Source organism: Anastrepha obliqua, chromosome 1 (genome assembly GCF_027943255.1).
Source record: "Anastrepha obliqua isolate idAnaObli1 chromosome 1, idAnaObli1_1.0, whole genome shotgun sequence".
In the NCBI taxonomy this organism is placed as follows: Eukaryota; Metazoa; Arthropoda; class Insecta; order Diptera; family Tephritidae; genus Anastrepha; species Anastrepha obliqua.
Genome location: NC_072892.1, coordinates 152446316 through 152470874, shown reverse-complemented (window position 1 = coordinate 152470874; position 24559 = coordinate 152446316). Strand labels below are relative to the sequence as shown.

At 37.5% G+C, this 24559-nt stretch overlaps 1 protein-coding gene across 1 annotated transcript; it reads right to left on the bottom strand.

Moving 5' to 3' along the window:
• Nucleotides 1–17398: 17398 nt before the first annotated feature.
• LOC129248429 (uncharacterized) lies at nt 17399–23878 on the bottom strand. Its single transcript, XM_054890557.1, has 6 exons — nt 23434–23878; nt 23225–23371; nt 22829–23076; nt 22366–22662; nt 21286–22288; nt 17399–21221 (listed from the first exon to the last, which is right to left on the bottom strand). The coding sequence occupies exons 1-6, from the start codon at nt 23620–23622 to the stop codon at nt 18636–18638; spliced, it is 4470 nt and encodes a 1489-aa protein (XP_054746532.1). The 5' UTR covers nt 23623–23878; the 3' UTR covers nt 17399–18635.
• Nucleotides 23879–24559: the final 681 nt, after the last annotated feature.

Below are 24559 nucleotides of genomic sequence, written 5' to 3'. Positions count from 1 at the left end.
CTCTGCAAACTTGCTTCTAAAAAAAAGAAAATACCGAGCCGAGCAGGACTCCTGTTTTTGGCACGCGCCGTAATGTTGTTCCACAAATGGAGGGACCTACAGTTTCAAGCCGACTCCGAACAGCAGATATTTCTTACGCGGAGCCTTTTGATGACAGAAATATGTCCAGAGGTTTCCTATTGCCTGCCAAAGTGCGACCGTTCCTTTCTATCAATTGCTGTTTTTGCGCGCATGATTTGCTTCTACTGCGTAGAAATATAAAACCAAAAAAATCTATTTCAACAACAATTTTTGCGAATAAAAATATTTTTTAACCATTTTCAATTGATGTAAAAATATATGAATATTTTTTAAACGTTCAGTTTTAGAAATTCCATAAAGCATTTTTCGAACCTCCGCTGAATAACTGCCGCAATACCATCTTAATTAAAATGTTCGCGGAATATATTCAGAAAATTCAAAATAAAAGTTTCTTCCCTAATTGGTCCAGTTCTCGTAACATTTCTGGAACTCTATTTTCGGTATAGCCATCAGAGCCGTCTTCGATTTTTTCATTACTTCCTTTCAGCGGTTAAAACGCGTTCCCTGTAGTGGTTTTTTGACTCAATCAAACAGACAAAAAACGCTGGGAGCCATATCAGGTGAATTCGATGGCTGTTGAATGGTATTCGTTTGTGCTAGGTCAAAAATTCACGGATAATAATGACACGAATGTGTTTTTTTTTTTCTCGTTCACTCTACTCGGGTTCATAGGGCCTCGACAAGACTCAGTCTTGCGTTGGTTTCGTTAATCTATTTTTGCTTTCTGGCAAGGTAGGTGACTAGACTGCCGCTACCAGTTCTAAGTAGTGGGAGTACGGACCTGTCGTTGCTTAGGAACAATGCCTTCTAACTGCTTAGAGCGACATCTGTGTTTCACATTTTTTTGTCAGAAGGATCACACAGATGGTTATCATGGTGCAAAATCTACAAGTTGTTTTCCCACAAATCCTTTATTTTTTGGCGAATTGCTAAATTGGTTCACGTAAACGGCTCGTAACGCCCAAATAATAGTCCTTATTAACTGACACGAAAACGCGTGTAGAGGTAGATCTACTCAAGACGGCATAACTTTAACAAATGTCAAACAATGGCTATAAAATTCTGGTAGGAATGTTAATAACAGATGTGGCAGCCGAGCCCAAAATCAGTTGGCATAGAGCATTGTTCGGCGGTAGTTCCGGGATCTTCTTGGTGAAGGTGGTATTGCAGAAGTAATTTGTCGCCGAAAGTCTTTTTTTTCGCCACAGTCATTCCAGATTTACAATAAAAACATATCGAATTGTATTATCATTGTGAAGTCAGGTGGCGACCTCCATAAGACCTTTCGAGCGGTAAAATAATATTGACAACGTCTGCTATTTCAGCGATCCAACCCCGTTTAGATCGGTGAACCCCATGCTAGTTTGGTTATTGTTGTTGTAGAAGCATAAATACTCCCCTTGCAATAATGGGGAATGCTGTTGGAGTGACAGTTCTTGGCCGGATATCAGAAAATCCGCTCGTTCGGGTACCATAGAACCGACTGGAATGTTAAGGATGCTAATTTGGTGTTCATCTTTGGTATATATAGGATGTATGCATGTATATATGATAATTAACCATCCAAATACTAAAGTAATAAAATAAAAAAAGATAAAAAAATTTTAAGTTAAAAAAATGTATACAAAAAATTAAATACAATATTATTTAATGAAAGAAAAAAGTATGTCTAATTGTGTGTTGAAAAATACGTAAGTTACAGGTGTGCCAAAAATGTATTCATAACTTGTATAATAGTATCGAGTGCGTAGGACATACATACATAGAATAAGTATAAATATTATAAATAATTAATAGACGTATTTACTATGAGGATTGATTTTTGACGTGACACGAGTCTAGCGTGATTTTCTATGGCCAGCCATGATACTGGAAAATGTTCCCCAAGTCGCATTCGCTACTCACTTTCGACCTCTCTTATTAACGATTGGCTAGCAAACCTCGGGGGGCATTTACATATTTAAATTCGGTTACGGCCTGTAACGAAGTCGGTTTTGTATGAATTTTACTGTATTTGAGTATTCGAAAAATTTACTTTTCGAAATTGTGAAAACGTGCCTATTTATTGAAACAAGAAAAGAGAAACACAAATTTCAAACTACAATGTAAATGCATGTATTTAATAATAATACTAATATATTTGATTTCATACATATATACATGTGTGTGTGTGTATGTATTATATCAGCAAGGGAATTGTGAATGTGAACTGCACACTAATACAGATCAGATTGTGACTGAAAGAAAATTACAACTACAAACATACTTACCTAATCTTATCAAAGTGAAGAATGAAAGAAAACAAAACAAAATGGAAACATTTGATAACAAACCTACAATGATGCACTTTAAAGCCGCAATACATGAAATAGCTAATAGAACTTATTGATATCCAATACAGCAATAAAAACCCTAACCGAAGAATCATGCGAAAAATATGATTTAATGCACACACTGAGCAATTTACATACATACATACGGGCGTACAGTGTACGACAAAACTAAAGCACGAAACTTCCCATACCACCACAATCAGAAAATAAACTTTCCAACAAATAGTAATGGCAAATCTTTTTATTGTATTTAGAAGAGGGCACATTGGTTATTGTGTAAAAAAAAAATTATACAATGAACTTCATTCTAACCTTAAATATAAATTCAAACATAAAAGTAGTATTAAATATGCCGCGACAAAACTAAAGCACATTGGTATATACTTGTAAAGAAAAGTTGGTTCTTCTAATATTTCGTAGCGAAGCCCTTGTTTTTCAATACCGCTGCACATCTTCGTGGCATAGACTCAATCAAATTATTTAAAACATCTATGGAAATGCTTTCCCAAGCTCGTTCTACCTGAACAAACAGGGAGTCCTTGTTTTTGCAGTTTTCGCGTTCTATTTTCCGATCTACAATTTCCCATAGATTCTCTATGGGGTTGAGATCGGGTGATTGTGCAGGCCACTGCAATACCTTAATTTTATTGGCAACAAACCATTCTTTCACACATTTAGCGGTATGCTTAGGATCATTGTCCTGCTGGTATATCCAACTCAGTGGCATTTCCTCCTCAGCGTGGGGCAGCATAATGGTCTGGAGAATGTCTTTGTACACAAATCTGTCCATTATGCCATTAATTCTATGAATTGGACCCACTCCATTGCCGGAAAAACAGCCCCACACCATTACGCTGCCTCCACCATGCTTTACAGTACCTTTACAGTAACATGGGTTTAAACGTTGCCCTTTAGGTCTGCCTACAAGCTTCAGTCCATCAGAATTTTGGATGTTGAACTTGGATTCATCAGAGAAAAGGACGGTTCGCCACTTGCTGATGGTCCAGTTAATATGCGCCTTCGCGAATTCGAGTCGTGCTCTCCGATTCTTTATTGAAAGAAAGGTTTTTTAGCACTTCTATACGTTTTGAAGCCACCTTCGACAGTTCTTCGCTGAATGGTTCTAAGGCTAACGGGCAATGATAATTCACTTCTCAGGGATCTCGCCGATATAAAGGGGTCTTTCTGGACCTTTCGGATAATTAATTTATCCTCACGAGTAGTTGTTTTTCGGGGCCTACCACCTGAATGTTTGGTTTCAAAGGAGCCGGATGACCGAAAACGACTTATTGTGCGGGAAACTACGCTGTGATGAATCTTGAAATTTCGAGAAATATTGATAACCGATTCACCGCCATTAAATGCATCTATAATTTTTTCACGTAATACCGTATTATACTTGTTTCGGGCCATTTTTAACGTTTTTTTTATTTCTTTAGCTCGAAAATGTAATAAATGCCGCTAAAACCACGCAATAATACTGATAATGTTTTGCTTATGCTTGACGTATAATATTTTAAATCCTAACGGTTCTCATTAATAACTAACTGCCAGCTATGGATAGAAAGAGGGAGTTGTGCTTTAGTTTTGTCGCAGCAAGTTTTTGCACGTGCTTTGTTTTTGCACATAACAGTACTATTTTTCCGTTAAGAAACTATAATATTGTATTTTTGTATCATATATATTTGTTATTATCAGATTAAGAAAACACAATTGAAGGATATAACCATTTGTTGTCTTTTTTTAACTTAAAGAGTTCAAGAGGGACTTCGTGCTTTAGTTTTGTCGTACACTGTAAATGTGCAGCAGGAATTTGCTGAGTTTGATTAGTCAAAAAAGCTAAAGTTTATTGACACTTTAACTCTAGATGTATGACATTTCGACGAAATAATTATTAATCCAGCTAAAAATTAAATAATAAAGTCGATTATCCACAAAATAACTGCAGTTTGACATCGCATTTTTCGTGAATTTCTTTTGTATTGGATTTCGTTAAATTTAAAATTTTGAGTTATATGGATTCTTTGTGGTAAATATTGAAATATCATACATACGAAATATTTAATAAATAGTCAAAATTTTGCAATATATTGCGCTGCTATTATTGTGAACACAGATGTACATACTCGTATGTATATGTGTGCATATCCCAAGATAAGTCTAATAGTCCCGTAATTAAAAGAAAATATCAATTCGCTAATTTAATTTATACTTAGTGAAGTAAAAGTTACGCATTAAATGCAAAAAAAACAAAATGTAATCATTTCTTTGAAATGTAAAAAATTCATTGCTATTCAGCTGAGCGCGCAATGCAGTTGATAAAAAAATAAATAAGATCAAATTATTTATTTATTATTTTAAAAAAAAACTCATTGTAAGCAAATAAATTACGTAACGCATTAGCTATGTATGCAAATTATTATTAAAAAATAGGAATAATCCATTATTTAAAAACAAAAAATTACATTCGAAGGTGTAAAAGTTGTGTTGGTGAAATACTAAAATATTATTTTAATTTTAATTATTAAAATACATATATAAAATACGAATTACTATTCTATATATGTGTAATCAATTTAAATTATATTAAATAAAATAAATAAAAAATCACCAAAGATATGCGACTGTAGTTTCAATATGCAAATATTGCTTTTCTATGTATAAGACAGGGAAACAAAGGGTGTACAAGAGTCTCAGAATTTGCGGCAGTATTATCTACTTTTTATGCCATAGCATCACGTTCATTCCGACATTATTGACAATCTGTTGCGCATCACCCAGAGAACGTACGTAAATTCATTTAAGGGGGGAGAGCCTGGTTTATGAGGTCTAAAAATTTCATCTCTGCAATTTTTTTTTTTTAAGGAAAAAATTAATTTAGCACTGCAAAGTTTTTTGTATCTTTTAATGAACATTTAAAAAGTATAACAAATGTTTGTACTGGTTAAAATACAATAAGTTGAAAAAAATGTTTAACATAGAAATTAGTAGAGCGCTGCAACGCTGGAGTTTCCAACTGGCGTACAAGATACAGCTCGTAATTATTATCTAAAGCAAAAAATTCATATAGATTTCTAATTATCATGATTTTTTATTCTAGATAAACTAAGAAAACTGAGAGAAATTCCAAAATTTCAACTTTTTGGAAGTTTTAAAGAAAAAAATGCCTTTCTATAAAAAAAAATTCACTTCAACTTGGTATAAAAATCTTGAAAATTTTTTTTTAATCTATTTTGTTAGTTCAAATAGAAGAGAACTTAATACTGAAGGGAACAAGCTATGATTCATTTCAAAAGGTTCAGTAGTTTTTTTTTCATTCATGTACGCCAATTCAAAGATATCATAAAAATGAAAAGTCGAGAAAAGAAGATAAAGTTTGTACTATAGCTGTCCGGTCACAGCGTAACTACCTAACGCTCGCCTACCTTTGGCTTTGTATCTACGGAAATATTGAGAATTAGGCTCTGTAACTTTGCGTGAATATTCTGAAATATATTAGGAATCGCCTAAAACGAAAAAAAAACTGATTTTTTTTTACCTTATAAACCAGGGTCCCCCCTTAAATTTATTTACGCTCTCTGCATCACCAACAAACCAAGCACAAAAAATTTCACTGCGTAATTGAGATGGAGGCGGAAAAGTAAACAAATTTGGTAAGGAATTCTATCATATTTTAATGTGCAATATAATTCGTTTATTGTTTTGACCAAAAAAAATTAGTTAGACTGGAACTAACATTATTTTGATTTAAAGAAGAAATCGGTTTCTTGGTGCAAAATAATGGGCAGATCGTAATCCTACAAGGGACGAACTTCAAAAAAAAATCAAACATAGGCGCAAACCTATTAATAATTTTTGCCGTGTTTATCACTGCCTTTCTTCATTAAAAAAAAAAAATACCAGTCTAACGGTTAGACGCGATAGAAGTGAAACCTTCCGTAAAACAAACTGAGAGAGAATGAGACGAAAGCAGCATTAGGAGCGGGATAATTATAGGTTCATTATAATATTGCTATAAAGTTCATATTTTATTTTCTTCATTTTATTATTATTCATCCTCAATGTTTTCAATGTCAACAAATGATACTTATGGCTTATGATAGCTAAAATATGATACAAATGCTTTGGTTTCGATGTTGTCAACATATCTTTGAAATACCGCGTCAATGGTTGTTTTTGATCGTGTTGTCGATTCAGTGCGATTGTTACACATTTTTAAATTGAATGTTGTATTGAGAACGTCAATTAAAGGAACCGCTGTGTCCAATGCAAAATTTACGTTAAAATCGCCACTTAAAATCATTGGAACTTTATTGTAATCTTTTCTAAGTATCCGCGATACTTCTGGTGTATACTTTATTAAATTTTCGTGAATGAATTCCGTGATGCTATTTATTGATTTTTTTTTTCTGTCGATATTCACGACACTTTTCTGCATTATTTTTCGGCATAATTGCGGTAAATATTTAAAAATGAAAATATTTACGAATATAAAAATACACACGCGGTTGCTATTATGAGCGTCCCCAGCAAAACCTGCGTGACCGAAACTCTAACACAATTACATTTTTTTGAATGTTACAAACACATATGCACGCAGGTTTTGCTGGGGCGTGACCGAAACTCTAACACAATTACGCCTATGCACTCGTATTTGTTTGAAAATCGACTTTTTTTTTTGGTTCTCCGTCACCTTTGGAAAATGTGTAAACAGTAAGCAAACTTTATTCATATATTTTTCCTCATTTTTGCATCAGTAAAATTAAACAAACGCCGTAGCCGAATGGGTTGGTGCGTGACTACTATTCAGAATTCACAGAGAGAACGTCAGTTCGAATCTCGGTGAAAACACCAAAATTAAGGAAAACTATTTTTCTAATAGCGCTCACCCCTCAGCAGGCAATGGCAAAACACCGAGTGTATTTCTGCCATGAAAAAAAGCTCCTCATAAACATATCATAAAATAAAATAAAATAACTGTATAAAAAAAATTTTTTTCTTGTGATTCAAACCAAGAATTTTGGATCGGAAGCTCACATTGCTAGCCGCTCGGCTATCGCGCCATGCTGTCGGCGCTGGCCTAAAAGTTATTTAGTTCGTCGCTACGTGTATATGTAATATTCGTAGCCAAGAGTGTCGCTTTTTTCGTTTCACTTTTTCTCAAATCACTCCCAACGATTCTAAAGAAGTTTTCACTTCAATAAATAAATAATTGGCGCGTACACTTCTGTTAGGTGTTTGGCCGAGCTCCTCCTCCTATTCGTGGTGTGCGTCTTGATGTTGTTCCACAAATGGAGGGACCTACAGTTTCACGCCGACTCCGAACGACAGATATTTTTATGAGGAGCTTTTTCATGGCAGAAATACACTCGGAGGTTTGCCATTGCCTGCCGAGGGGCGACCGCTATTAGAAAAATGTTTTTATAGGGTTTTTTATTTTTCGCTTGTCATTTGTAAACTTCATTAGTATACATTTCATCATGGAACGCTACACACTTGAGCAACGATTGCAAATCGTGCAAATTTTTTATGAAAATAATCGTTCTGTTGCTGCTACTTTAAGAGCATTACGGCCATTTTACGGTCCATTTAAGGGGTTAGGTGGGTTTGAAAATTTCAAAAAATCGATTTTTTTTTTTGTCTTATTAAATAGTATAATATGTTTAAAATATTCTCCTAAAATTTCAAATTGATCCGAGTAAAATTCTACGAGATAGACCCTTCAGAAGTTCCGCCCATCAGGCCATGTCAGTGCAGCGTTTCGCAGGTACACGCGTTTATCTCAAAACTCGATTTTTTAAGTCGGTGGACACGATTTCTCGAAAAGTTATGAAGCGATTTGGTTCAAATTTTGCACACATCTTTGGAATAACATTATCAAGTTATTGAACGAAGGATTTTTTTTTATTTTTATTACAACTAATTTTTTCGAGCCAACACATGACGAAAATTTGACCAAAAAATGGGTTTTTTTGTTCAAAGTCTGTCAAAAATTCAAATTAAATTTTATTTTTTTTTCCTTCGTCCAGTAACGAGATTTACCCATGTACTAACGAAATGTTTTTGGTTTTTTGATTTTAAATGAACCAATAATGAGTTATGCTGTCCACGGCAAGAGCATTTTTTTGTGAGACGTTAAGGGAGATGAGGTACCAACGGCTGAGTTTTCGGAATTTTTAAATAAAAATTTCACAAAATACTGTTTAAATATGTATCTTTGATATGCTGAATTGTTTAAATAAAATATATGATTGTATATATTAAAAAAAAAATAGTAAAAATACCCTTTTTTTGAACCTCTGTAACCCACCTAACCCCTTAACAAGCCGTCCCGTTTTGGGGTTATGTGAAGTCATTGGTCTACAGTAACAAGCCGGCGACGATTTTTGAGCTCAGAGCCAATATTGAACGCGAAATTGCTGGGATTTCGGCCGATTTATGCAAAAGAGTGGTCGTAAATTGGGTTCAACGATTGGACTTCGTAAAACGTGCACGCGGTGGTCATGTAAAAGAAATCGAATTTCATACTTAAATGTATATGTTCAAACTCGATAATAAAAAAAAAATTAGTTAAAAAAGTCAAACCGTTTGTGTTTTATTCAAAAAAGTTCAACAGTTGAAGCGCTCTTACTAAAAACCCCTACATTAATTTTGCTTTCACCGAGATTCGAACCAACGGCCTCTCAGTGAATTCCGAATGGTAAGCACGCACCAACCCATTCGGCTACGGCGGCCTTTCTTCATTATCTCATCAGTTATTATACACATATATGTATACATATATCGGGTGATTTTTTTAGTTGCATGAGAATTATCGATAGGTTTGACAAGTCATGTTGAATCCGCAAACTTTTTGGCCAGACTTTTTCGACTTTGGACGTGAATTTAACATATTTCTATTATAGCTAACGAGTTGAGCTTCCAGGTAACTTCCTATTTTTAATTATCCATCGATTTGTGGCTATAGCCTTTTAAAAAGAGTTCTCGAACCGGACGAAAAAAGGCCAGACTTTCCGTTGAGCGACGGTTTTAAAAAAGGTGCCCAACGGAGGGTTAACGCCAGAACAAGGCTTCCAAATTGGGGAAATTTACTTTAAAAAAAATAATAATAATAATCTGTTCGCTAAATTCATACAGCGAAGTGTTGAAGAAGACACCGAAATGTCGACTCCTCGTCGTTCTCAACTTGTTGGCGTTTGTCCTTCGACTACATGGAAAGTTTTAAGTAAGGAACTTGGCTTACGTACCTATAAAATACAGATCATAGAAGAATTGAAGCCAAATGACCATCGTTTGCGTCGCATTTTTCCTCAATGGGCACATTTACTTATAGATCTACTACAAAAAGTTGGACTGAGCGAATGGACCATGTAACTCAAACATATGCCGGATACCAACATCATCTTTGTTGGCTGGACAACCCTGGTCGGGTCTTCGCCTGCTGCAGTATATGCCTCAATTGTCTCGTTTTCGTGCCTGTGTCCTCCATGTTGGAGTGGGTAATCGGAATTAGCTCGTAATATATGACCAGCCCATCTCAGTCTGTTGATCATTGTTGTGATTATTACAGACGGGGCATATACAGTTTTTCGACTTCATGACTGTAGCGCTTCTGCCATTCGTCTGTATCAGATATCGCACCAAAGATTTTTCGCAGAACTCTCCTTGCGAAGATCAGTACTTCTGTTTATCCACCTCTCTGAGTGACCAGGTTTCACCACCGTATATCAAGGATGGAATAATAATTGAGCGGTACTGAAAAATCTTCGTCGTCTAGAAGGCGCTTCTGTGATTGCACAAAGAGAAATAACAGCGATTCGCTATAAGGATTCTGTAAAGAATTGCTGCAGAAATTTTGTTGTCATGAGTTGAACAAGCGTTTTAGTTTTGGCTTCATCTCTTTCAAAGTTCATATTTTTTGCTGCTCCTCCTATAGTTTCCAAAGCTTCCCATTCAATTGCATTCAAATAATTCCGAAGAGAAGACATGAGAATTTACCCAAGTACGTTCAGGGTGGCGAACTCTTGCGACAATTCATTTTGAACTCTTACAACGTTCCTTATAGTGTGCATAGTGGACCGCGTCAAACGCATCAAGCGCTGGATATCATACTCAAAAAATAAATGCCATGAAATTATCTACAGAATATAACAAAAATTAAAATTCATTCCAATATGTTCGTTTCTTTTTGTTTTATCATTTTAAGTTCTCAAGAACTTAAAAGAACACCATTTACTTGGCGCCTACATCATTCTTTAAACGTTTAGCCGATCACCTCTTCCATTTTGTGGGGTGCGTCTTTGATGGTGTTTCACAAATTGAAGGACCTACAGATTTACGGTCCCACAGTGCGGCAAATGATTTTTTAAGAGAAGTTTTTTCGTGACCGAGATGCACTCGGATCTTTGCTTTTGACTTCCGAGACGCGATCTATACAAAAAAAAACACATTTTCTATAATTTGGTGTTTCATGCCTACACTGGGTTTCGAACCCGGGTCCTACCGAATGGTAGTCGCTACTGCATTTACTCGACTCTTGTTCTAATCAAAATGACTTGCAATATTGCAGCAGATTTTAAACTAAGCGTCAGCTAAAGAATATCAATAAAGCCACAGCGATAATTATTTCGCTCGCACAAATCCCAAGGAATTGTTCTTCTTGTTTGGCGCGATAACCGCTTATGTGATTTTGGCCGAGTTTAATAAAGCGCGCCAGTCGTTTCTTTCTCGTGCTAACCAGCGCCAGTTGGAAACACCAAGTGAAGCCAAGTCCTTCTCCACCTGATCTTTTCAACGTAGAGAAGGTCTTCCTTTTTCTCTGTCACCACCAGTTTATAGATACCCTGTACGATTTAATGCAGGGATATCTGAACGTAGTTGTTCGATGGGCAGCAGATTGCGGCTTATCGGTGAATCCTCTTAAGACGGAGCTCGTCCTATTTACGAGGAAATATAAAATACCCAGAGCTCAACTCCCCTCGATGGGGGGCGCTCCACTGGTGCTTTCTGGCAAGGTGAAGTACCTAGGTCTAATCCTTGACAGCAAGCTGACGTGGAAGCCCAACATTGAGGAGAGAGTAAGGAAGGCAACAATCGCCTTGTATGGGTGCAAAGGCGCAATTGGCAAAAGGTGGGGCCTTTCGCCCAGAGTTGTATTCTGGCTCTACAACACCATAATAAAGCCAATTTTGTTATATGGAGTCACTGTCTGGTGGAACTCACTGGAGAGGACGACATCAGTCAAAAAGCTAGAGAGAGTCCAGAGGTCCGCTCTCATTGGGATCAGTGGGGCGCTTCGAACTACTCCTACTCTGGCGCTTAATGTAATGTTAAATGTGGTACCTATAGACATCGCAGGCAGATTTGCCGCTGCTCGTACCGCAATCAGACTGAGGGGCTTGGGCTATAAGCTCAACCTCACATATGGGCACTCAAGCATCCTCAGAAACTTTGAGTTCATCCCCTCGTCGACGGTGTGTGCCTTCGCTAAGTCCAAGCGGAACTTTCTCCACCTATATTCCACCAAGGGAGGAGTGGAGCGGGGGCAACACCTGGGGACAGGGCATCGTTAACCTGTTCACGGATGGCTCGAAGTTGGATGGCAGGGTTGGAGGAGGAGTATTCTGCAAAGAGCTCCCCGTCAAACTCAAATTCAGGCTACCGGATCATTGTAGTGTGTTCCAAGCAGAGGTGGCCGCAATTAAAGAAGCAGCTGACTGGCTACTTACTTGCGTAATAACTGCAAAAAAGGTAAATATTTACTCCGATAGCCAAGCGGCCATTAGGGCTCTAGGCTCTATTATGGTGCACTCGAAGCTGGTCAGGGAATGCCTGGTCTCACTCTCGATTGCATCAGAATTCTTCGACATTAAGATAATTTGGGTACCTGGTCACAGTGACATTGAAGGAAACTGCGAAGCCGACGAGCTGGCCAGACAGGGGACCTGTGAGGCAATGTGTCCGCGAAAGGAGAGAATCGGGATCCCCCTGACAACCTGCGCTCTACTCCTGGAAGGATGGGCTATGCACCAACTCAGCGAACGCTGGGCAAGTACACGAACGTGTAGGGTCGCGAAGTCCTTCTGGCCACGTTTAGATAGGAGGCGCTCGAGGGATATCCTGGGGATGACAAAATGTCATCTCTCAAATTTCGTGGGCATCATCACGGGGCACTGTCCGCGAGGTACCCATGCCGTGAGACTCGGAATTACTTCGAGTCCTTTTTGCGTCAGCTGTATGGAGGATGAGGTGGAATCATCTCAGCACCTGCTCCTAAGCTGCCCAGCCTTCGCAGGACTAAGATTTAAATACCTTGGTTCTCACTTCTTTTCTGCGCCTGCTGATATAGCAGGCGTTGATAACAAAAATCTGATGAACTACATCAGCAGCATAATGAGGTTAACACAACCGCGGACTAGTCACCGTTCATAGTCCACAAGCACTCACCACTCCCCATCCCTTCCCTTCCTCCCCCCCCCCTTGTCCTTCAATGGTATCACAAAGGACGAACCAAACTATTTCGTCCAAGTGGGCCCTATTGGGCAACCATTACAACCTAACCTAACCTAACCTAACCAGCTGGTAGCACATCGAATACTTTCAGAGCCGGAGCATTTGTTTCCATGACGTAGCCGCTGGATCTTTATTCGCTGCACAATGTTCTATGTCGTCGTAAAGCTCATACAGCTCATCGTTCCATCACCTGCGATACTCGCCGTCACCAACGAGCAAAGGTCCAAAGTCGTCCACAAAATGTTGCTCTCAAACACTCCAAGGGACGCCTCATCGGATGTTGTCATCGTCTACGCATCTGCACCATACGTTACGCAGTTGCCTACTTATTCCAAAGTAGCACTTGTTGGCAAAAGAGATTCTACGTTGGATTTCAAAGCCCACATTATTATCAGTGTTAATGCTGATTCCTAAATAAACGAAGTCTTTTAAAACCTCAAAATCATAACTGTCAATAGTGACGTGGGTGCCGATACGCGAGTGCACCGACTGTTTATTCGAAGGCAGGACTTCGTATTGTCCTTGTTCACCACCAGACTCATTCGCTTTGCTTTTTAATCCAGTTTGAAGAAGGCGGAAGTAAGGCGGATGATGTCAATATTGTTAAGGCCGATGATGTAAATATCATCGGCATACGCCAACAATTATACGCTCTTATAAAAAATTGTGCCTGAGCGATTAAGTTCTGCGGCTCGTACGATCCTTTCCAACATCACGTTAAAGAAGTCGCGCGACAGCGGGTCGCCCTGTCTGAAACCTCGTTTGGTATCAAACGGCTCGGAGAGTTCCTTCCCAATTCTGACGGCGCTGCTGGTGTTGAGCAACGTCATCTTACATAGCCGTATTAGTTTTGCGGGGATATCAAATTCAGACATCGCGGCATACAGGTAACTCATTTTCGTACTGTCGAATGCAGCTGTGAAGCCGACGAAAAGATGGTGTGTGTCGATTCTCCTTTCATGGGTCTTTTCCAAGACTTGGCGTAGTGTGAATATTTGGTCGATGGTAGACTTTCCAGGTCTGAAGCCACACTGATAAGGTCCAATCAGTTGGTTGATGGTGGGCTTCAGCCTTTCAGACAATACGCTCGCTCGAACCTTATAGGCGATATTTAGAAGACTAATCCCGCGGTAATTGGCACAGATTGCAGGATCACCCTTCTAATGGGTTGTGCAGAGCACACTTAAATTCCAATCGCTTTTTTCTGCATCTAAAAAAAATAAAATTTGCGTATGACTGCAGAAGTTACTCTATCATATCGATCACCGCGACAACGGCATGGGCGCATACTATTTTACAGTATACACGATGTACGAACGCAGAGGCGTGGCAAACATTAGACCGTTAACCGGTTCTCAGCAATTATGAAGGAATCAGCTGATTGGCTGACCTGAACAGGCTCATGATAGCTTTTCGTTCAATAAGATTGCGAGCGGGCAAAATTTTTCTGCCGAGTACCCGGTGACGTGGTTATATAAGGTGCACAATTTAGATTTGACTCCTTTCATTAGGTCATGGGTCATTGGTCTGCCGATGTCTGCCAATTCATTTTAAACTCTTTGTTTTTAGCAATTTTCATTTAACAGTTGCCCAATATTTTTCAATGGGTCACAATTGTGGACAGTTTGGAGGGTTGTGGCCCTTTTGAGCAATATTTACCCCGTGATTTTCGTACCAGTTCATTGTACAGGGTGGACCAAATAAGACCTTCTAATGTTAAGCACAAATAACTTTTTTATTTTTTGACATATTTATTTTCCTTTTTTTGTAGGTTATAATTGAATTGTTGGAAATGTATTATGGAACCCTACAGTACAACACAACGCGTTAAAATTATCGAGTTTTTCTATTCTTGTCAACGATTAATTGTTTTAACGCAGCGTAAATATCGACTGATGTCGGATGAAGCGCATTTCCATTTAAATAGTTATGTCAACAAACAAAACTGTAGATGGTGGGGCTCTGAAAATCCAAGGGCAACACTAACATCAGTTCCACCCATCTAAATGTACTGTTTGGTGCGGTGTTATGGCCACTAGAGTTATCGGTCCATATTTCTTCGAAAATGAGGATGAAGCGCCGGAATCGATTTCTGGAGCTTCTTACAGAACATTGATTGAAAACTTTTTGCGGCGAATGACGAAGCAGTATCCTAATTTGTGGTTTCGACAAGACAGAACAACTGCGCATACTGGTAGGCAAACTATGGACCTACTGCGTAACGTTAGTAGGTCTTATTTGGCCCACCCTGTAGAACGGCTATAATAATACGATCCTAGATCGGATCACAACAGAACTGAGCATTTATATTGTTTTATGAATGGCAACAAACGTTTTTGCAAACACTCTTTCATATAAATTTCTTGTTTTATAATATCCATCAATATCCGTTTTGCTTTTCATACCATATTGACAGATGGCTTCGCAAACCAAACATTTTTTTGGTCCCTTGTCCAATATTTTTAGCTTAAAGGCACTTGAGACTACTCCTTCTCTCTTGGCTGCAGTATAAAACTCAGCGTCCTGAATCTATTTAAAGTCTGCTTTTACGTACATATATTTCATCGTCCATAACCACCCAGCCATATTTATGAAAATCTTTACTATATAATTTTCGCGCACATGTTTTATTACTCTTATTTTATTTATCATTTCGATTGGGTCCAACACTCTCCTTACATGATCGTAAACTTTTACTTTTGCACTCCTTTTCGTATCTTTCCGACATACGGGCCTGTTTTGCAGCATCTCAAAATCAGCTTTTTTCGAAATAATGACACCATTTTTTGGCTTTTGTTCCCAACGGAAACCCTTTTTTTCTTCCACTGCCAGGAAGTACGTTCCATCGTACTTTTCGGACTATTTAAAGTTTTTGCTATGTCATTGTACTACAAATGACAATTTTCTTGCTTTCTGCATACAATGTTCGGAAATTTACCGTTTTCGGCCAAGCGAAGCAACTCCTGCGACCTCATTCGACGGTCAGACGTTTTCAGTTCTTTCGCCATTTGATTTGCCCTTCGTCGGGGATTTGGCTCAAATCGCTTCTTTACTTTTTTAACCATTTCACGTGACCTTGCAGTCTTTTGATGACCACCTCCACGACGGTCTGCGATGCTACCAGTACCATTGTAACGAGTAATGGCGCGAAAAACGAAAACTGGATTTACTGTAAGGTGATCGAGCTCACGAACAATCGCTGGTTGTCATTCTTCAGCCAAATATAATGCAATCACGCTTTTACGTTTAAAATCCATTTTTCGCGTTTACTATCGGCAAAATGCTTCCGTGCGCTTGTAAACAATACTCTGGACTGTCATTTAGCCAACTAACAGACATCTGATGCACGAGCGGTCTGAAGTTGGTTACACTTCGAGTGCCGGACCCTGTATATTTCACACTAAAATAACAAATACTCCCATATATTGGGGTTTGTAGGTATTGAGTTGAGTTTTAGCAGGCATTTTGAACGACCACTGTTGGGTTCCGGCCATGTCAATTTGCCTAATTCAAGTGTTGCTAGGTTTTGCCGCTTTGAATTTACTATTTTTAAAGGTTATATACAGTTAGAAAGCCGAAAAAAAGCGAATTTTCCAGAATTTTTTTTTTTTTTTTTTTTTTTTTGAGAAAACTTTTAAATTTATTGATCGAAAAATTTGTACACATATTATGTTATCTTTTAACTGAATTTTAAGACTTAGTATTAGTAAAAATATTTATTTGGAAAGGAGCTACAGCTGATATCCGGCAGCTCCTCCGAAAAAAGACGTTTTGCGGTTACCACTATATCTCTGAACTGGATCCTCTGAAATTAAAGTAATGTTAAATCTAGTAATTATTGGAAGAAATGAACAAAATAAATTTTTTTTACAAAATGGCGGTTCCTCAAAAAAAAATTGATTTTTGACCAACATTTCGGCCTTAAATTGAAATAAAAAAATAATAATAAATAATAAAATAACAATAATTACTAAAAAATATATTTAAGAAGCTCGTGTTAAAATTTGAGACGAATCGGTTTAGCCGTTTTCGAGTAATATTGGTCACCGACTTTGAAAACCTCATTTTGAGAAAAACGCTTTTAAAGTTTGAAAAGCTCTTTGAAGCACTCTGAAACGCCTTTGCAAATTTGCGTGTAACTTCGAAAATATTCACCGGTATGATATTAATTTTTCTGTATGTATTCTTAAATATATGTACATCAAAAAAAATATAATAAAAAAAATCGATTTTTTGAAAATTCTAACTGTATATAACCCCTTAATAGTTCATCTGTCTTTCAGTAAAATCATTGCTGTAACAACAGTAAAACTTCTCCATAAGTTTGTGGTAGAACCGTTGTTAGGTCAACATTTGCGAGCATCGATGGCCAAATATTAAAAATTGTATTCAAATAACCTGAAAATTATTGTTTTAAAAAATTATTTATTATGAATCTTATTGTTTGTTATTTTTTCATACAATTATCATATTTAAATCAATTATACAAGTCTACAAAATTTACCTTTTGTTTGTGTTTTTTTTTTTTCTTATACGAGACTGATTTCCTATGTATTTTTATGCGCTTGCATTACAGTGCATCCAGGCTTTAATTTTAATATAAATTGAATTCTCTGGCAAGTTTGATTTTTGAGAAAAGAAGGCGTAAAAACACTCAAAACCCAGTTTTATGGATTTTTATCCCCCAATTTTCTCAAAATCGTGACGTCCACAGAAACTCTGAAATCACTGAAATCAGTCTCGTATAAAAAAAAAACATGTAGACAGATCTGTATTTTCGATAGCGTTGGTATTTTACTTTTTTATTATTATTATTTTTTGTTTTTTTGCCTTACCAAATCATACGTGTTCTACATTATGTGATTATATATTTTTTTCTGGTAATATTTGCTTACAAAAGAAAATAGATGTACTTATTATGCTTCTTTGTTTCATATAGTTAACAAATCTTTGTTGAATTTCCACATACATAAGCTAAAAACTTATAGCGAACATTTCATTACTCGAAACTTTTCATGTGTTGGTGCAATGGAACCAGATTTTCGACGCATGCATATTTGCGTGACGCTGCCGCTTAACTTATTGGTGCATATAAATACATGTATATATATTTACGTATAAACTAGAATATGAACATATATGTGTGTGTACATAAATACACAAAATCAAGCGAATCGGTGTTACTCTGGTAAAGTAGCTCAAGGTTTTGACCACAGTTGGGATTTGTAGAAAATATTTTTAAATACTTAGAATGTTTCTAAATCCACCAAATTTTAGAAATATTTTTTGAAAATTTCGTTTTAAGCTACTTTACCAACAAATAAAGTAACCAATAAACTAGAATAATAAATTATAAATATCCTGTTATTAAAATTTTTATTTGTGTTTTGCAATTTGAGGAATTTAACTTTTTCTATTATAACATTTTTAAATCGATCAACCTTACGCTAAAATATATATTTAATCAATACAAAAATTAACAAATGAAAAAAATGAAGCTTAAATAGACCTAATTGCTTAATAATCACTGAAATAATTCAAGAGAAAGCGACCGCCATGAAGTTATCAAAACCAACTAAATATGATTACCAATAATAAACTTAAACTAATTGAACTCCCGCTTCTTACTTTCATTCTATCTGCATTTTCGCCACATTCCTAGCTCTATTATTTAAACTTTATTCATTAATTACTTGCTTATATTTGTTTTCATGTTATGTCGTACGGTTTCATGTCTATTAACATCGCATTGCTTTGCTCCTCGGCGGCATTGTCAGCAACGTTCGCTGCGCTCGTGCTCGCAGCAGACGTAGCGGCAACGTCATCTTGTAATTCACGCTCGATATTTGCATTGTTATTGTTTTCGGCGATTTCATTTATATTGCTGTCGTCTAGCATGAATGGATGATTGATCATTGTGCTTTGGCTCGATCTGCCAATGCTGCCGCTAGCGCTGACAACTCCGCTGCCGCTGCCGCTACCGTTGCTACCGTTGCTGCCATCAATGCTGCCGTTACTGTTACTTGCGTTGCTATAACTTTTCTCAGATTCGGGATCATCCATTCGCATCGGCACACCACTTCCAGACTGTGCGTCTGTTTGGCATGCCTGCTGTTGCTGCATTTGAGCCTCAACTACGCTCTCGTTCAAAAGATTTTCCGTTTCTTCTGCGATTTGATGGTTGGGCTCAGTGACTTCTAATGTTAGCCGTTGAATTGCTTGTGCTTGCACGACCTCGTGATTGAGCACATTTTGTGCCTCTTCAACTACGTTTTCAGTAGCCTCGCCAACAGCGACAGTAGTATCGCTCTGGATGGGTATATCGAGGGCTATGTTTGTATTCGAGTTCAACTGTTCAATCTGTGGTGTATCGACTGCGGTCACTGGTTCTGCGCTACCGTCCGAGAATGGTTGGGCTTCAAGTAGGGCATCCTTGCCTTGACTTACCTCTATGCACATAGTTTCAGCTGCTGGGATGATATCCATCGCTTCTTCTGCCGTACTCTTAAGTGGTATACTATCTGGTAGATCAGTGTGATCATCAGTTGCCATACTAGTGCTTGCATTCGGCACATCGGCTACTTCCATCGCCTCTACGGGTGATGTTATGAACGATTTTTCCTCATCCATCTGTTTGGGATAATCATCAAAGCTGTTCGAACAACCAGCTACGACATTCGCAATTTTCAAGGTATTCGCTTCAGCGGGCAGTTCCATTACAGCATCAGGGTAGTCCGTCTCAGCAGGAGGGGGGGCTATGTCCATTATTGCTGAAAATTGATTAGACACATCACAATCCGCCTGGCTATAAATGCCTGTTATCATGAACGGGGGTGGTAAAAGCTCTGCTTCATTTGCTTTTAAATGTTCGGCAATAAGTAACGTACTCGTAGTAGGCTCATTTTCTAAAGTACTTGTAGTAGGCTCATTTACTAAAGTACTCGTAGTAGGCTCATTTTCTAAAGTACTCGTAGTGGGCTCATTTACTAAAGTAGCATTGATGCCTTCTTCACTTGGGCACTCTAAGTTAGCGTTGTTTAGCTCGGTCTCCAATTTGTCTTCATGCACGCTCTGATTTTCGGCAACTTCGGAGTCTTCTGTTGATAACAACGGCGGCAATTCAAGTTCACGATATTCACGTTTTTCCTCTTCTTCTTTCTTAACGCCTACCCAATCATTATCGTCATCGTCATCATCTTCTTCCTCATCATCGGTTTCTTCATTGTCCATACTATCTGTATCTTCTTCATTTCCAGAATATTGAGATTCTTCACCGTTGGAACATTTCATGCCATTTGGTATGGCATTTGCCACGATGTGTGTATTTGTCATTTCCACGTCCGACACTTCAACATCCTTTTCTTGTTTTATTTGTATATTTGTGAAATCAATATTGTTCAAATACTCTTGCTCCGCAATTTCTCTCATTGACAATTCTTCATCCACAAACAGTGTTTGGGCCTCAGTTGGATTTTTGGCTGCTTCAAATGCATTAAACACATCTTCATAGCCACGATCAACTGGCTCGGGTTTAATTTGAATTTGAGAGTATTCGCCAATATTGGTTTCTCCAGCACTAGTGATCGTGTTTGTATTGCTCTTGCTAACCCCTGCTGTCGATTTGAATGCCTTGGCCGCACGTGCTTGTGTCACAGACCGTGACTTTTGCTCCGGCGCCTTATGCTTAATAGTTTTAGGCGATGTCTTAGCTGGCTTACGGTGTACCACTTCACAAACGCTGCCAAATCGATCTTCAGGCACCTGCTCGGAAACAACGTTTGTGGTTGCAGGTGTGGCGTCATTTACAGCCTCTACGGCGTTTGCTGCTTCGACGACGTTTGCTGCCTCGACGGCGTTTTCTACCTCTGTTTCCTGATCCATCTGCACGCCAGAGCTGATACTTGTTATTTTGAATAAAAGATCTAATTCAGCTTTATTCGGTTTAATGTCTTCCATCTCTCCCTCATCAGTGGTAATATCTGGCGTTGCTGCAGCATCGCTAGTCTCAACATCAGCTTCCATATCGTCAGATGTCGTAATACTATCGCCAAAGGCGACACCACTCGAAACCGCAGATATTTGGAATTGGGGTATAGGTATGGTTGTCATAACAGTTGCTCCCGCCTGCATAGTTTCACTACTGTCTGCAATATTGCTCTCAGATTCTTCATCGACCTCATCTAAGCGCTCTTGTTTGATGGGCCTCAAAATATTTTCATGGGGCAGAGAGTCCCCACCCCTTTCAGTTTCAGCAGGTACTGCTGGAATCTCGTGTGCATTTTCATTACCCTCCGACTAAAAAGATAAATTTGTTTTTGCTTTATTTACTGTTGTATTTTATGTTAAAACGTAAACTTACCAATTTATCCTTATTTCGCTCGGTTTCTTTTCGTTTTTTCTTCTTCTTTTTCTTTTCAACTCGCACACTTTGCTCCTCTACTATTGATGAATTTAAAGTGCCATGTTCTTTTTTAATTTTCAATTTTAATACTGGCATTTTTGCGGCAGGTGCTGAGTTCTCGTTGTCCACGTCAATCACTTCTTGCTTAATATTTACAGCGGTTTGAGTGGCATTCTCATCCACTGGCTCTTGCTTTATAGCTATATCTTTAGTACCTATACTAGCACTTGTATTCTCATCCCCATTATCCTCGCTAGTTGCGTCACCATCGCCATGGTGAAAATCATCGCTGTGCGGAAAATTATCATCGTCTACAACTCCTGAATCCTTTTCTTTATTAGTAGTCTCTTCGACAGTTGCAGGTGTTTCAGGCTCTGTTTCCACATGCACCTCTGGTTCATGTTTAATGCTCACAAGTGCATCCAATGTTGATTTTAATAAGTTGTCGACCCTTTTAAGATCTTTACGAGAGACTCCCTTCTTACAACCCTTTTTCCCTGGTGTCTTCGCATCATCCGCCGGTGTAACGCTAGTTTCATTAGTATATTCTGGCATATTGGTACCCTGGCTGGCAGCCATTATTTCTGGTGTTGATATACGAGTTAACGACACTACTGGTGCCATGTTAAGTGATATGCCAGCATTTCGTGCGAGCGCTTCGGCGGCAGCTGCCTCTACGTCGTTCTCATTTTTAATGCGAATTGTGGATTCGGCTGCTGCAGCAGCTACTGGTATATGCTTTGAGTAATTTAAATAAACTTTTGCGCAATGTGCTGCGTGACGCTGATACTCGACTTCGTTACGTAACTGGCGATTGCAACCTGCACACTTTTTGGTCTTTACAGCACAAGTGTGAGTATTGTACAGAAAGTTTGTTAAGAACGTCTGATGACATTGTGGGCATTCGCGATCTAGTACCCAAAGATTTGGCGGTATTTCCACAGTATGATCCCGAAGATGCCTGTACAAATGTGGTCCATAAATTTAGCAATTGATATGTCTTATTAGAAATATGTTTAGAAAGGTAAAAAAACGTACCTGGAATATGCATAAGAGCTGATCAGTGATTGATTACAGTGACCGCAGATATAGGGTGTTTTGGATAATTTATGCCATAACTGATGGCTTTTGATGTCGTTAGTTTTTTTTATTGTTTCATTACAAGCCGTGCAAACGTAACGTGGAATGTTAGGCAAATGTGTTGTTCCGACATGTTGGTCCAATTTCGCTTTGCTACCAAAACGCTGATCGCAAATGTTGCAGACTTGCCGGAATTTTGTTACATTTGGAGTACTTGTAGTAGACGGTTTCTCTATTTCCGCAGGCTCCTCTTTTCTGTTAATAATAATTTTAATCAACTTTGCTGATTTTATACCATAAAATTGGACCTACAGACTTAAAATGTCATATGACCAAAATATTTACAAGGATCAAGGGTTCCAATTTTATTTTTGAATGAAAACAAACCAAAATACCACAATTTTCTTAAATACATACTTACATTTCCTCTTTGGGTTTCACTGTTTTATCAAATTGTTTCCCAAGTTTGCCTTTCTTTTTAGTTGGTGGTTCTGGTGGTGGCTCGTTCAAACGTTGCTTTTTATTGCTGACTGGTATTGGCGCTGATTCGCGCTTAACTTCAGCTACTTCTTCTCTTGCTATTACTTCATCCGACTTGCGTTTTCGGCCTCGCTTCACACCCGTTTCCTCCTTTATATCAATAATTGGCTTGACATCTGCAGTAATATTCTATAAAGGAGAGTAAATACATACATATACATACATTTATGGTATATAGATATATACACATACATATATGCACATATATATAATATTTATATATATATATATATAAATACATATATGAGAATTTTAGCATAATCTTCTAATTTCGTACTTTTTTCTGAGATCCACCTTTCAGTCCCAACAATTTTCTAGTCTGTACATCTGTGGCATAACACATTTCACGAAACTCGTAAAAATCATTGATTTTATCCACACATAGTACACAAGCACTTTGTGGCATTTTGTCGTCCTTACAGACCTATGAAGTATTAAATAAAATTATAATAAATTTGTAACGCATATAGATGGATTTCATTTTACTGTGATCCCAATGCATTGTATAATTTTTTGATGGAGCTTTAATTCGCCGTCACAATCCACCGGCAGTTGTTCGTCTGGGGTTCCAATTTCTAATATGTCGACTTTTTCGTCTCTATCGATTCCGCAAAGGCGACAAATTTTATATAAGTTCGCTTTTAACGCTTTGTCTATCTTAAATGCAAACGACATCCTCACAGAAACCGAAGGTTTGCCAAGCCGTTGTTAAAAAAAGTATCGCTCGGGTGTCCACCACATAAAGGACTATTGTAATGGTCCAATTAGTTAACCAGCAACCTTGTTATTATCCGTTCTAAAATATTACTTTTCCACAATATTTGTTTGATATTAGTACACAATAATCATATCAATTGCATTAAGCCATTAAGACATTTTCATATTTTAATTTATCGAATTCGTGAAAAGTTGAAGACACCACCGCAATCGAAAAATTCTACTCCCAGTCTGTCATAATTATTGTCAATGGAATTTTAGAAGAAGAAGCATTAGACAACAATTTCAGGGTATCCCACTCTTACGCATTAAAAATATATTCAGTATTCCATTAGGCGTATTCCGACATTCACATAAACTTTATTTTAAATTTGATTAAAATATATATATTTTGTAACTTAAAACTAGGAAAACGTACCGATCTTACTTTTTTCTGTAGACTTTCCCTAGTAGGTTTATTATAAAGGCTAAAGTATTGACTATATGAGTATAACTACTTTCCTAATTTGTATATAATAATAATAATAATAATAGGCCTGTTTTATTTGACTACCATCCTAAGCTAAGAGCTTATTTTGTAAGGGAGGCTAAGCCAATATAATTATATTTCACGAACGGCAGCGGTCGGGTGGACCGTGGTTCGTAGAATACATATTTGCATTTGTTTCGTATAAAAATGTAATAAATACTCTATTTAGTGCTTTAAAATAATAGAATATTTTCAATATATGTATATAATTCAGGGTTCTATGCATTATTTAAATAATAGTAATACAAATTAAGAAATCATTTAAAATATTATTATTTAATTCGTTGAATCAATAAAAATTGTTATATACATATATTTTATTTTACACACATATATTTTTTTGAAGTGAAACTTCTTAGGCGTCGA

Coding starts and splice junctions, on each gene's coding strand:
- LOC129248429 (XM_054890557.1), bottom strand. CDS start 23,622: ATGTCGTTTGCATTTAAGATAGACAAAGCGTTAAAAGCGAACTTATAT. Junction 23,372..23,433: donor TACAATGCATTGGGATCACA/GTAAAATGAAAT, acceptor AATACTTCATAG/GTCTGTAAGGACGACAAAAT. Junction 21,222..21,285: donor AGCGAAATAAGGATAAATTG/GTAAGTTTACGT, acceptor TTATCTTTTTAG/TCGGAGGGTAATGAAAATGC.